Here is a 12,857-nt window from a genome sequence, read left to right on the forward strand (position 1 = left end):
TACGTGGACACACTCTCCCCCTCTCGTTGCTATGCATCTCCTAGATAGATCTTGCATGACATAGGAAATTTTTGAAATTGCATGCTACATTACCCAACATGGTTAACCCGGACTAACAAACAAATCCAGGCAATACTCAATAACACGAGCCAATGCCAAACTCGCAACTGCCGGACAAAATAAGAAATGCAACAAAAAATGTCCTAGGAACCTAGCCATGCCGCACTGTCTCCGGCAGAGCAACAAAAATTCCAGGGGATCCAAGCAGACCTAATGCATCCAAAAAATTAGCCAGATCCAAGCAGCCAATACATCCAAATACCTTTAGGACCAATCCATAACAACCTACCTACATCTATTCACTCTAGCGGAGAGGAAAAATGAAAAAAAATCAGAACAACTCACCAACCAGAGGTGTCAAGGATGCAGAAGGTGATGTTCAAAAAAAGGATGCAGAAGGTGATAACTGAACAAGCACCTCACCCAGGGGCAGCACACGCAGGAGCTCGGCCATGGCCACCACCGTGCTCAACAACGGGCCATCGCGCCCCGGCGACCTCGAGCTTGGCCACGGCCGCTGCCGCGCTCACCAACGCGCCCACACGTACGAGCTCGAGGTCGTCCATGGCCTCCACCACGCTCACCAACGAGCCCCCGCACCAGGATCCGCCGCACCCCTCGACCCCTCCAAGCGGTTGGTACACCCTCAATCCTCCTCTCCATGCAGCGGCGCTCGTTGTGGAGAAGGAGGCGACTGTCGGGGCCCAACTCGATGGCGGCGCGGATCCAGAAGCCCCGACCGTGTCCATGCAGGTAGTCGTGGTTGATCTGGCCTCCACCAAGGGAGAGGCCGGCGGTAGGAGGAGGGAGAGGGAGAAGGTGGAAGTTGCCGATGGAGCACTCACGGGCGGCGCCGGCGAGTGTGTGGTCGGCCACGACCACCTCGACCCTCCGCTATGCAGGGGGAGGAGGGAGGGGAGGGCGAGTCGGCGAAGGCGGCGACGCGACGGCAGGGGAGGGCGAGGGAACGGGTGGTGGCGGCGTAGAAAGGGGCTAGGGTTAGCGAAGTGGGGAGCAAAGAAGAGGAGGGGGAAGTGGGGAGAGGAGCAGAGAGGACGACGCGCTGGGTGCCCTATCGGCACCCTCTCCTGGGATGCGAAAAGATGGAAATACCCTGGTGGGGGCAAAGTATTTACATTCCGATGCAATTGAAATTTTATCGGACGGCTGAGAACGATCGGGACCGAGATCGCACGACTCACATGAAATCAACCCGAGATCCGACAGTCTGTATTGCGAAGAGATTTCGATCCAACGGCCAGAAGTGGCTAAACTCTCCCAGCGTCCGACGGGTGCTTCGTTTCTTCTTTTTTGATGTCACGAACAATTTTAGTCCAATTCTTATAGATAAGGGCTCAGCCATCCTTCTCTCTCTTGATGTAGGCCACATAATTAAGACCATGGGGGTCGGACCATCTATAAAAATTGCCGTTGGTTCGCGACCCAGCTCATACCTTGAGATGTAATGATCTGTGTACTTCTTTGGAAAACACTGATAAAAAGGGAAATGATTTAGTTTGTTGTATAAACATTCAATGTGCATAGTAGTAAGATGCAAAGGTAAGCTATATAGTTCATACCATCCTATAGTTGGCAGTTTTCTTCTTTATTGCGCAGACGAAAAATTTGTTATTTCTCGGGAGCCTTTTCCTTGTCAGAACGACCTTGGAGAAAATGTTAACTTAATAGCTAGTCAGCTCAATGTAATTGCCCCATACGCAAAAAACGGTCGAAGACTTGGCACCCTTCAGATTTGGACCTACGTAAGTAGAAAGATTTATGCAATCGTACAATGAAGCAAGAATTGAGACATTTAAAGGGCGAAGCTTACCTCGCTCGAAAAGCCTAGGTTCTCCCATTATCTACCTATAATTATATAAAGTAGATATAATTAGTAAGGTAAAATACTAATTGGGACAGTAACTTGCTAAATGAGGCCATGCTCGCCGCCATCCCCCGTGTGCGAATTTTCAACAGCGCACAAGTACTTGGTAATAACAAAAAACAATCGCACATAGTTATAGGGCGTGTTTGGTTGCCTGGGCGGCTCTAGCCTGCATCGCATGAGGGATCCTGGGTGAGCGTGGCCTGGCTGAGCTGATGCAGAGATTGGTTGAGATGTGTGTTTGATGCACTGTATGATATTGTTGCATGAGAGATGCTGTATACAATATATGTTGTTTGGTAGACTGCATTTGAGCTTAATTCTGTGAATCTTTCTCTTTCAATTTCAACAATTTCAATTGGATCTAGATCATTCCATGGAACATGTAAAAGAAGGCTGAACTGAAATCTGAACTAAACTCAGGTGGAGAGAGGGGGAGAAATGCGGCGCCGGTTGCGGCTCGCAGCGCGCAGGTGCTCCCCTCTGGATCCGTGGCGGACGGCGTGTCCCCTGGCGTGAGCATGGAGGAGCACCAGTGAGGGAGCTCGGCCGGCAGCGGGCGGCATGTCCCCTGGTGTGGGCGTGGAGGAGCGCTGGCTAGGGAGCCCGGACTGGTGGCGAACGGCGTGTTCCCGGCGTGGGCATGGAGGAGCACCGACGACGGAGCTCGGCCGGCGGCCGGCGGTGTCGGCGTGGACGTGGAGGACCGCCTGCTAGAGAGTCCGGACTGGTGTGGACGAGGGAGCTAAGGCGGCGGCGGCGGAAATGGATTACTCGATCCAATTTGATGTGTGAGAGGAGGAGGAGGAGGAAAAGGAGACACAGGACAAGAGTTGCGGCTGCAGCCGTGAGCCTGGCTCGGAGATACGGCCGATTTCTGCGTGCCCCTCAGCCTGGCTGAGAGGCCTCCTTTCGCATCTGTTGGGCCAGGCTGAGGAGGCCGCACATGCCACCAAACGCACTAGATTTTGCATGGCGGATGCGAGGCGGGTGCCGCACACGAAACCAAACACGCCCATAGTAAATGAACCATGCGTGATGGCTGAACACTACGCAAACAGTTCATTCTCTTAAAATGTCTGCAAAACATCGTCCACAGGTCGTGAAAATGATCCGTGCCTGATATCACATAGCAATACACACAGTTACTTTATGCGAATTGTGCAAAGTATCGCAAACAATTTTTTAGAAATAAGTACATGCGATGAGCTCAGCTTCGGATACATTTTTTTTTACACACGGTTCTAGCTTTTTTTTATCGTGTGCGATGTGTTCATTACACTCGTTTTTTGTCTTGTGCAAATGTGGAGTCTTAGTAGCACAGACCTATATTAGTGTCGCATATGTTCCCGCTTTTTGTTAGTATTTGCTTTTCTTATTTTCTGAATCAAACTTCATTTAATTATTTGAAGGTAACCAAGGGGACAGTTGCCCCGTAGCTAGGTTTTTGTTGAAAATATGGTATACTCTTTTTTGTGGGGATTGGACACATCCGCTACAGGCGCCGCTGGAAGCTGTCTTAGTTGATCTTTAGGACGATGACCATGTCGGTGTTGGGTTGCGATGCCACGAAGCTAGCCACGTCGACCCAACCTTTGTATACTGAGCAGATGCCACCTTCGCCAAGTACGCAGTCCAGGCGAAAGTTCATGGTGTACCTATTGAGCTCCGTGAAGATGAATCTCTTCACATTGGCCCACTACAGGATCCCATCGTTACTTCGCGAGTTGCCTGCACCACAATCACATAAAAAAATATCATGCCCAACACCAACGTCACATCCGTTCCCTCTATTTTCTTAGCATTCATTTTCTTTACCTAATACTCCAGGGGGTTTATCTCCTCACCTTCATTCATTTTCTTGTTGAGACTCTTTTTTTAATGTACTACAATCGGAGTCGGTCACATACACAAGCATACACTCATTCCTGTAAACGCACGCGCATACAGCCTATCTCTATGAGCACCTTCAAAAGACCGAACAGGCACATCATCTTAAGATTGACGAAGTCATCGCAGATGCATTGTAGTCGACGGGAACGTCTCCTCCCACTAAACGCACATCGCCGGAAGGTCTGGAATAAATCCAGGAAAATATGAGCACCAATGTCAAGTCTGAGATTTGAACTCTGGTGGCCAAGGGATACGACTATCCTCCTAATCATCCAACCATAGGTTGGTTCGCATTTTTTTCTTGGGACCTTGAACGCATCCTATACCCACAGAAAAAAATTCCAAATTTTAACAAATAGTGGAACTAAATTCAAATGTTTTTTTAGAAGATTTCCAGAAGCAACACATACCTTTATATATATTATAAAGCATCAGACATGAACACAAGTTCAAGTTTTACAACAAAAAGGTTGCAGAAAATAAGCGGTTGAGGATACCAACGATATAGAGGAGTTCATACACGAGCATGCATGCTCGGAAACCAAAACCTACAACTACATCCTACTTTAGTTGCTTGGCGTCGGCCGATTAACATAGTGGATATACCCGCGTCGTCCCTCTTCTGGTGACACGGGGGCGCCCCTGTCGCGCCGCCGCTCACCTCCCTCCCTCACACCCACTCTCGCCGCCACCTGAGGAGGCCGCCGGCAAAGGCCGCGCGCGCCCCGGGGAAGGTGGCGGCGATGCGTTTTCCCTGCTCCGCGCGTCCACCGTTTCGTCAGAGGAGGGGCGATGGGATGCGTCAGATTGGATCGGGGGGTCGACCTCGGAGGCGGGCGGAGGCAGCGCTCGTCCCGGTGTCCCTGCCGGCCAGTCCCATCCCCCTGTGTGCAGCGGCTCGTCGCTGCTTGCTCGGGGCGCTGACTGGTCTGGGGCGGGCGCGGATCTGGGGCTTCCTTCACAGATCCGGCCGGTGTTGGCTGGGGCGCGAGGTGGGGTCACCCGGGTGGTTTCTGCGGGCGGTGGTGGCGGGCGGCATGTGTGGTGGGGTGCGCATGATCTGGGCGCCGGCCGCGGTGGCGTCGGAAGGGTGGTCGACGACGCTCATGCGGTTGTGCGGCGGGCCGCCCCGTTTGGTCCTGGTGGTGGCTGCATCGGGCGGATCTGGAGCTGGAGCTCGTGTGGCAGCTTCGGGTGGATCTGGTGGTGGTAGCTCGTGGTGGCATCTTCGTGCGGCTGGATCCGGAGCTTCGGGGTGGCAGCCCGTGCTCCTCGCCTGATGATTTTGATCTGGTGGTGTGCGTCGCGCCGGCTGCGGCTCTTTGTGGGAGGTGCTGCAACAGCAAGGTTCGGTCCCCCCGCCTTCAGTCTGCACTGCGGGCGCTTCGGTTCTGGCCTCCGGCAGGCGTGCGGTGGCGCGCGTGGGGCGCGTCGGCGTGCCTGATGTATGGCTGCAGCCCGAAACCATAGTGGTTCTTGGCCTCGGGCAGCACCCGTCTGCTCCTTGCCGACATGGTGCTTGGTGGGGCACGGTGGCTCGTGTTGCGTCCGGTGGCTCTGCGTCCGGCCGGCCATTGGTGGATCTAGCGTCTAGTGTTGAGTTTGGCCGTCGGTGGTGTTGGAGATATGCCCTAGAGGCAATCATGTATGATGATATTTCCTATGTGTTTATGAATAAAGATAGTCCTTGGACATTATCAATGATGTGTTTCAGCAAGTACGTGACTTGTTTGTGGGACTATGCATTGTATGATAACTATCCTAAAAGGTCCCTAGTCGAAAGGGCTGTGTGGACGCGCAGCCAACTAGACTAGCATATGACACGGTTGATGGCTTGGTCTCACTAGCCATGGAGCATTGGATGCTAACCGGATAATATGGACTTGGAAAGGTCTGGTCGGATTCGACATAGCCGGATCCGAGTCGAGATAAGGTCCGAGTCGGACAGACCCAACTATGAGACGCAGCGATATGCCATCTGTGAGTCTCTAGAACAACATACGTTCTATGTCCTAAGACCTGAGCTGGCACATGTACTCGGGATGGTGACAGACTTGCTTTGGGCCAACCAAACGCTACTCCGTGACTGGGTAGTTACAAAGGTAGGTTTCAGGCTTGTCCAGACCCATGCTACGAGACATGGTCGAGCAAGATGGGATTTGCCCCTCCGACCAGGAGAGATATACTCTGGGCCCCTCGTGTGATCCGACCAGGATAAGCATGGCCATGCGACAAGGATTATGAGATAATCCGGATAGTGGTCGACATCACTAGAACGAGAAAGAGGTCGGGCTAGCACAAGGATGACAGACTCGCCTTGAGCTCGACAACATATATCATGTGGCAAAAGGAATGGAAGTGTGACGTACAGGTTCGCTAACCAGCTTCATAGTCTGCTTGGTGTTCGGCATGCCTTGCTAGAGGCCGCTACCAACCGTGGAGTTCAGAGGTGATCCGAACTGCGACCAAGCCGACTTGAACCTAAGGGGTCGCGCGCTTAAGGGAAGGAACCTACGAGGTCCAAGTGTGGTCAAGTACACTTATGGGCTTTAGGGTCCGTGCGAGGCCCAAGTGTTGAGCCCGCGACGGACACCTATATATAGTGGAGGTGCGGCACACTCATTTGGCTGATCGCTTCGGCGTTGTCACTAAGGTTTGCATGTGTTGCGAATAGACATCTCCACTCGCTGTCGACTGTGTGATCGGACCTAGCAGTCCGCCGCACGGTGTTCCTCCTGCACGCGCGGATACCGTTAGAGGCGGTGCACCTGCGCCGCTCCGGCGAACTTGTACGTGGGATCGGACGACCGGCTGTTTGAGGGAGATCGCACGAGGAGGAGACGATCCACGCGGACGCGCTGCCCCAACTCTTCTTCTGCCGCACGGCATTGCGCGTCTAGTGGTAATGAACTGTGATCCATCTCCCGTAACATGTTCTTGGTTGTTCTGCGCGTAGGAAAATTTTAATTTGCAGTCGACACACCCTACGGTAGATACCAACAGTGGTATCAGAGCCTCTGCTATAGGATTTGGATTCAGATCGTATGCATATTAGATATGTGGAGGCGGCAGAGATGATTGTCGATCACAGTCCGGATTCGTGTACGTCATGAATGGAGGAGCAGTGAGCTGGATGTGTTCCAAGCAAGATACGGTGGCCGATTCTACCACAGAAGCCGAATACATTGTGGCTTGTGAAGCTGCGAATGAAGGTGTTTGGATCCGGAATTTTCTGGATGATCTTGGTATTTTCCCAGCCTAGGTAAAACCGTTGGACCTTTATTGTGATAATTCTGGTGCCATCGCACAAGCCAAGGAGCCGAGGAATCACCACAAGGTCAGACACATAGATCGGAAATATCACCTGATACGAAAGATCGTAAAGAATAGTGATGTAGAGTTATGCAAGATTCACATGGATGCAAATGTTGCAGATCCGTTGACTAAGCCGCTTCCACAACCCAAGCATGAGGGGCATGTTAGAGCTATGGGCATTTGATGTCTATTTGATTGACTCTAGTGCAAGTGGGAGACTGTTGGAGATATGCCCTAGAGGCAATCATGTATGATGATATTTCCTATGTGTTTATGAATAAAGATAGTCCTTGGACATTATCAATGATGTGTATCAGCAAGTACGTGACTTGTTTGTGGGACTATGCATTGTATGATAACTGTCCTAAAAGGTCCCTAGTCGAAAGGGCTGTGTGGACGCGCAACCAACTAGACTAGCATATGACACGGTTGATGGCTTGGTCTCACTAGCCATGGAGCATTGGATGCTAACCGGATAATATGGACTTGGAAAGGTCTGGTCGAATTCGACAGAGTCGGATCCGAGTCGAGATAAGGTCCGAGTCAGACAGACCCAACTATGAGACGCATATGTCATCTGTGAGTCTCTAGTACAACATACGTTCTATGTCCTAAGACCTGAGCTGGCACATGTACTCGGGATGGTGACAGACTTTCTTTGGGCCGACCAAATGCTACTCCGTGACTGGGTAGTTACAAAGGTAGGTTTCAGGCTTGTCCAGACCCATGCTACGAGACATGGTCGAGCAAGATGGGATTTGCCCCTCCGACCAGGAGAGATATACTCTGGGCCCCTCGTGTGATCCGACCAGGATAAGCATGGCCATGCGACAAGGATTATGAGATAATCCGGATAGTGGTCGGCATCACTGGAACGAGAAAGAGGTCGGGCTAGCACAAGGATGATAGACTCGCCATGAGCTCGACAACATATATCGTGTGGCAAAAGGAATGGAAGTGTGATGTCCTGGTTCGCTAACCAGCTTCATAGTCTGCTTGGTGTTCGGCCATGCCTTGCTAGAGGCCACTACCCACCGTGCAGTTCGAAGGCGATCCGAACTGCGACCAAGCCGACTTGAACCTAAGGGGTCGCGCGCTTAAGGGAAGGAACCTACGAGGTCGGATCCGAGGACACTGGTCGGATGTGATCCGAGCTGTATTCGGATTGTGGCCGAGTAGACTTATGGGCTTTAGGGTCCGTGCGAGGCCCAAGTGTTGAGCCCGCGACGGACGCCTATATATAGTGGAGGTGCGGCACACTCATTTGACTGATCGATTCGGCGTTGTCACTAGGGTTTGCATGTGTTGCGAATAGACATCTCCACTCGCCACCGACTGTGTGATCGGACCTAGCAGTCCGCCGCACGGTGTTCCTCCTGCACGCGCGGATACCGTTAGAGGCGGTGCACCTGCGCCGCTCCGGCGAACTTGTACGGGGGATCGGACGACCGGCTGTTCGAGGGAGATCGCACGAGGAGGAGACGATCCACGCAGACGCGCTGCCCCAACTCTTCTTCCGCTGCACGACACCGCGCATCTAGTGGTAACGAACTGTGATCCATCTCCCGTAGCATGTTCTTGGTTGTTCTGCGCGTAGGAAAAATTTAATTCGCAGTCGACGCACCCTACGTAGATACCAACAGGTGGTCTCCGCGAGGTGCGGCTGGCTGAGGCGGTTCGTTGTGCTTCTTCATCGTTGGAGGATTCGACGGCGGTGGTGGTCGGCTGCCGTATTGCTGTAGGGATGTGCTCAAACTCCGGGTGAGAACCCTGCATCGGCTCTGCTGATGCCGGCGGCAGCGGCGTCTACGAACGTCGTTTTCCTAGTGGAGGTGCCGTCGTGGAGCTACAGCTCCTACAGTTCTTTGATTGTGGTCTCCGGGTAAAAACTCAAGATCGGGCTTGCCGGATCGGATGACGGTGTTGTGTGCTCAACAACACTACCTCCTTGGAGGCGTCGTCTTGGAGACCCAAACAACGGCGTTTGTTTCTGTGTGTGGTTGTGGATGGTGCGTTTGGTGGTGGTGGTGCGGCCTGCTCAGGACCGAGGGTGGTGTTTCTTCTTCAGGTGTTTCTCTTCGGCTGTCCTACGTGTGGTCTCCGGCCTGCTTCTATGCATGCTCATGACCCTGTTCTGTTGAGGCGAGCCTCGGGCTCTTGGTCTCGTCTTGGTTCACCTTCGCTCAATGACGAAGCAATGACGCCTCCTCGCCCTGCTAATCGTCTTGAACTTCCATGGCGAAGCGCTCAGTCAAGGTTCGTGTTAAGCTTTGGCACAAGGTTCGTGTTAAGTTTTGGCACTCATTGATTGTTGATGCTCCTCTGTTGTGCTGTGGGGTTTGATACGCATGTCGGTGCGGTGCGTTAGGCTGTTTGTAGAGTCTTGGTATTGTGATCCATCGACGCACCCCTCATCTACATGGTCCTGTTAGTATGCTAGCTAGGTCTTGCCTTATGTTGGACGTCTTGTTCCTCTCCTTTCCTTGTAACACTTGTTACTTGTCTGGTTTTCGGCTCGGTTTTCCTCATAAACGGGGACAATTTGTTAAGATTTTTGATCCGGTTTTTCTTATAAACTGGATCACTCTCCTGGTATTATTGCCACTTTGAGCAATATATTCAGGTGGAGGGACTCCTCCCCCAGTGATTCTTAAAAAAAAGGATTCACGAGCACCGCTTGCAGCATAGTCTTGTCCTTCCCCTTGCCCAAGTGACACCATAGCTGAAAAAGGCGATTGATTAAAAAAATACAATCATGCAGATGAGCAATGATAATCTTTTCAATAGCAACTTTATTGTGAACATTCCAAAAAATCCATGATTGAGCGGCAAAAAACCTGCCACGCAACTACGTGATGTGATCTATTACATGGTCACATGAGGGCAATGACCTTGACACACGACCTAGGGTTCCGAAGAGGTCCCTAAACACCCTCGAACCACAATCCACATGAATTTGGCAAGCACACACAAAAACAAAATATAAATATGATTAACGTCCTCCTCCTCGCAAAGGGGGCAATGACCATCACTAGGACCGTGACGAATGTCCTCAGAGAGATGGTCGCAAAGCGCCTCGCAAAGAAACACCTTAAATTTGGGAGGCATGCCTGTCTTCCAAAGGAGATTGGTGCATTTTTATAGATAGATTTGACATAGAATTGACGTGATGATTCAAGCCCTCAAGAGATAATATATCCTCCTCAATTTGTATGATCGATCGCAATTCGATTAGCACGCTTCTAAAGATTCACCTTTATATTTGACTAACACAATAATAATATTGTCAAGTTAGCATGAAAAACCAATTCAGAAAAGGCAATAGGATTGACAACGGAGGATTCATTCACACCCATGCAACAGTCGAGGATGCTTTCAACAACGGAGTACGTTGTAATATGCTGTAGATGAAATATGTTCAACATTGGGCATTTGATCTAGTGGTATGATTCTCGCTTATGGTGCGAGAGATTTGACCTGACGATTCAAGGCCCCAATAGATCATATCCTCTTCAATTTGTAAGATTGATCGCAATTCGATTAGTACAAAATTCACGTTTATATTTGAGTCATACAATCATATTATTAACTTAGCATAGAAAAAACTAGCTCAGGGAAAGCAACAGGACCGGCAACGGAGGAGCATTCATTCACAGGCTCGCAGCAACGGAGGATGATGCATTCATCACAGGCTCGCGGTAAGGGAGGCATAGGCAGCCCATTCCGTTACATGCAGCGTATGAATAAACAATAGATGAAATACAGTACAACGACGGGCATTTGGTCTAGTGGTATGATTCTCGCTTAGGGTGCGAGAGGTCCCGAGTTCAATTCTCGGAATGCCCCAATTTTTGCATCTTTTTTGTTTCTTCTCTCCCTTTCTCACGGATTTGAAGCGTGCCATAGAGACCTTTCTCAACGTCCATAATTTTTTTGGACAACCATCTACTCTGTTTCATTCTGAGACTGTGCCCCATAGTAGAAGCGCCCAAGCTTATTTTATTCTGAGATTATAAACCATCGCACTCCCGGCGCTCGTGTGTACCCCGCGCTGGATGCTTCTGACTTCTGTCCGTCGACCTGCGCCGCGGCGGACCACATCAGCACCGAGGATGACGACACGCCTCGCTCGTGTCCGCCAGCGAGCGATTCGGCGCGTTGCCGATCCGATACGATGCGTTGCTGGTCCACTGACCTGCAGCCATGTGCGAGTGCACCGCACCGCACCGCATCTACACACGCCAAACCGCTATTATTAGCACCCCCGAACTCCTACACGGCGGCGCAATTGCATCCAGTTCTCGCGCCGCCCCCGTCCCATAATCCCTTCCCGTCCTCGCCTCGTCGCCGGTAATGGCGGGTCCCGGCATCGGAGCGGCCGCGCCTCGCCTGTCGCTGCTGCTGCTGCTGCTCGTCGTCGTCTTCGCGGGCTCCTCCCGCCACAGCCGCACCGTGAGTTCTTCTTCTTCTTGCACACATCTCGCAGTGTCACTCTATCTATGATCTACTGTATCAACCAACGACTGCTCTGCTCCGCCGTGTGAGTGTGTGACCCATGGCGCCGTTTTGTGCTGCGCAGGAGGCGGCCGTGCGGACGTGCACGTACACGGTGAAGGTGAAGACGAGCTGCGCGTCGCCGGCGCCGACGTCGGACGCGGTTAGCGTGGCGTTCGGGGACGCGTACCGCAACGAGGCGTACGGCGCGCGCCTCCCGAGCGCGCCGGGCGGGAGGGCCTTCGAGCGGTGCGGCACCGACACCTTCCGCGTCTCCGGGGTGTGCGGCTACGGCGTCTGCTACCTCTACCTCCGCCGCGCCGGCCGCGACGGCTGGGCGCCCGAGTGGGTCCAGGTCACCGAGCCGGGCCCCGGCGCCGGAGAGAAGCCCGCCACCTTCTACTTCGGGGCGCCGCTGCCGGACGGCGTCTGGTACGGCCACAACCGCTGCCCCAAGGCCAAGGCCAAGGCAGCGGGCACGGCAGCGGCGGCGGCTCGGACAAACACCACCTCTGCTGCTGCTTCGCCTCTGGGCTAGCGCGACCTGATTCGGCTCTACCCACCGGGCGCAGCCCCTCTCCGTATGTAATTCGGCATTCGTCGAGAATAAGCAGACTGTGCTTACAGATTCAGAATAAGTAATTAGAGAATCATAATCCGAAATATGATGAGGCCATGAGGGCACCTTCTTCACACCCCGGAGGATTTGTTTCCTGTTTACATTTATCACACATCTCTATTAATCACTAGTAGAAATCATAGTTATAACATTAACATGGTCTATAAACCAAATACATAAAGGACAGTGCTAATAACCAACTAAGCCACCTTTTGTTCTTGTCTATTATAGATGAACATTGTTATTTGAACCTTTCCTATTTCTACCACATCAGAAAAAAAAGTTTGGCTGAGCAACATGATAATTATACCATGATAAGGCTGGTAACTACAGTACGAGAAGGTTAAAGCATGGGGAAGTATGGTAATTTAACACAGAAATTACCGATGAAATGTTTAAAAAAATCCCCTTGGATGAAAGATACCATGGTGTTTAAAAGTAAGCTATTAGTTTTCATGCTATATACACAGAAATTACCGGATGTATGTTTTTCAACAAAAAAAATCAGGTCAAAAGTCACAGTGGCGTTTGTATTGGAGTTATCAACTTTGTATGTGTCTATTACCATGCTATTTACACAGAAATAACCGG

General features: G+C 51.6%; 1 protein-coding gene and 1 non-coding gene across 2 annotated transcripts; both read left to right on the forward strand.

Annotated features, from left to right (window-relative positions):
- Positions 1–10,927: 10,927 nt before the first annotated feature.
- TRNAP-AGG (transfer RNA proline (anticodon AGG)) lies at positions 10,928–10,999 on the forward strand. Its single transcript has one exon. It is a non-coding gene; the product is annotated as a tRNA-Pro (tRNA).
- A 300-nt stretch (positions 11,000–11,299) lies between these two features.
- On the forward strand, positions 11,300–12,373 carry LOC123166510 (embryo-specific protein ATS3A). The gene is made up of 2 exons (XM_044584321.1): positions 11,300–11,605; positions 11,733–12,373. Exons 1-2 carry the CDS (start codon positions 11,507–11,509, stop codon positions 12,183–12,185), a joined length of 552 nt encoding a protein of 183 aa, XP_044440256.1. The 5' UTR covers positions 11,300–11,506; the 3' UTR covers positions 12,186–12,373.
- The last annotated feature ends 484 nt before the right edge of the window (positions 12,374–12,857 follow it).

Source organism: Triticum aestivum, chromosome 1D (genome assembly GCF_018294505.1).
Source record: "Triticum aestivum cultivar Chinese Spring chromosome 1D, IWGSC CS RefSeq v2.1, whole genome shotgun sequence".
In the NCBI taxonomy this organism is placed as follows: Eukaryota; Viridiplantae; Streptophyta; class Magnoliopsida; order Poales; family Poaceae; genus Triticum; species Triticum aestivum.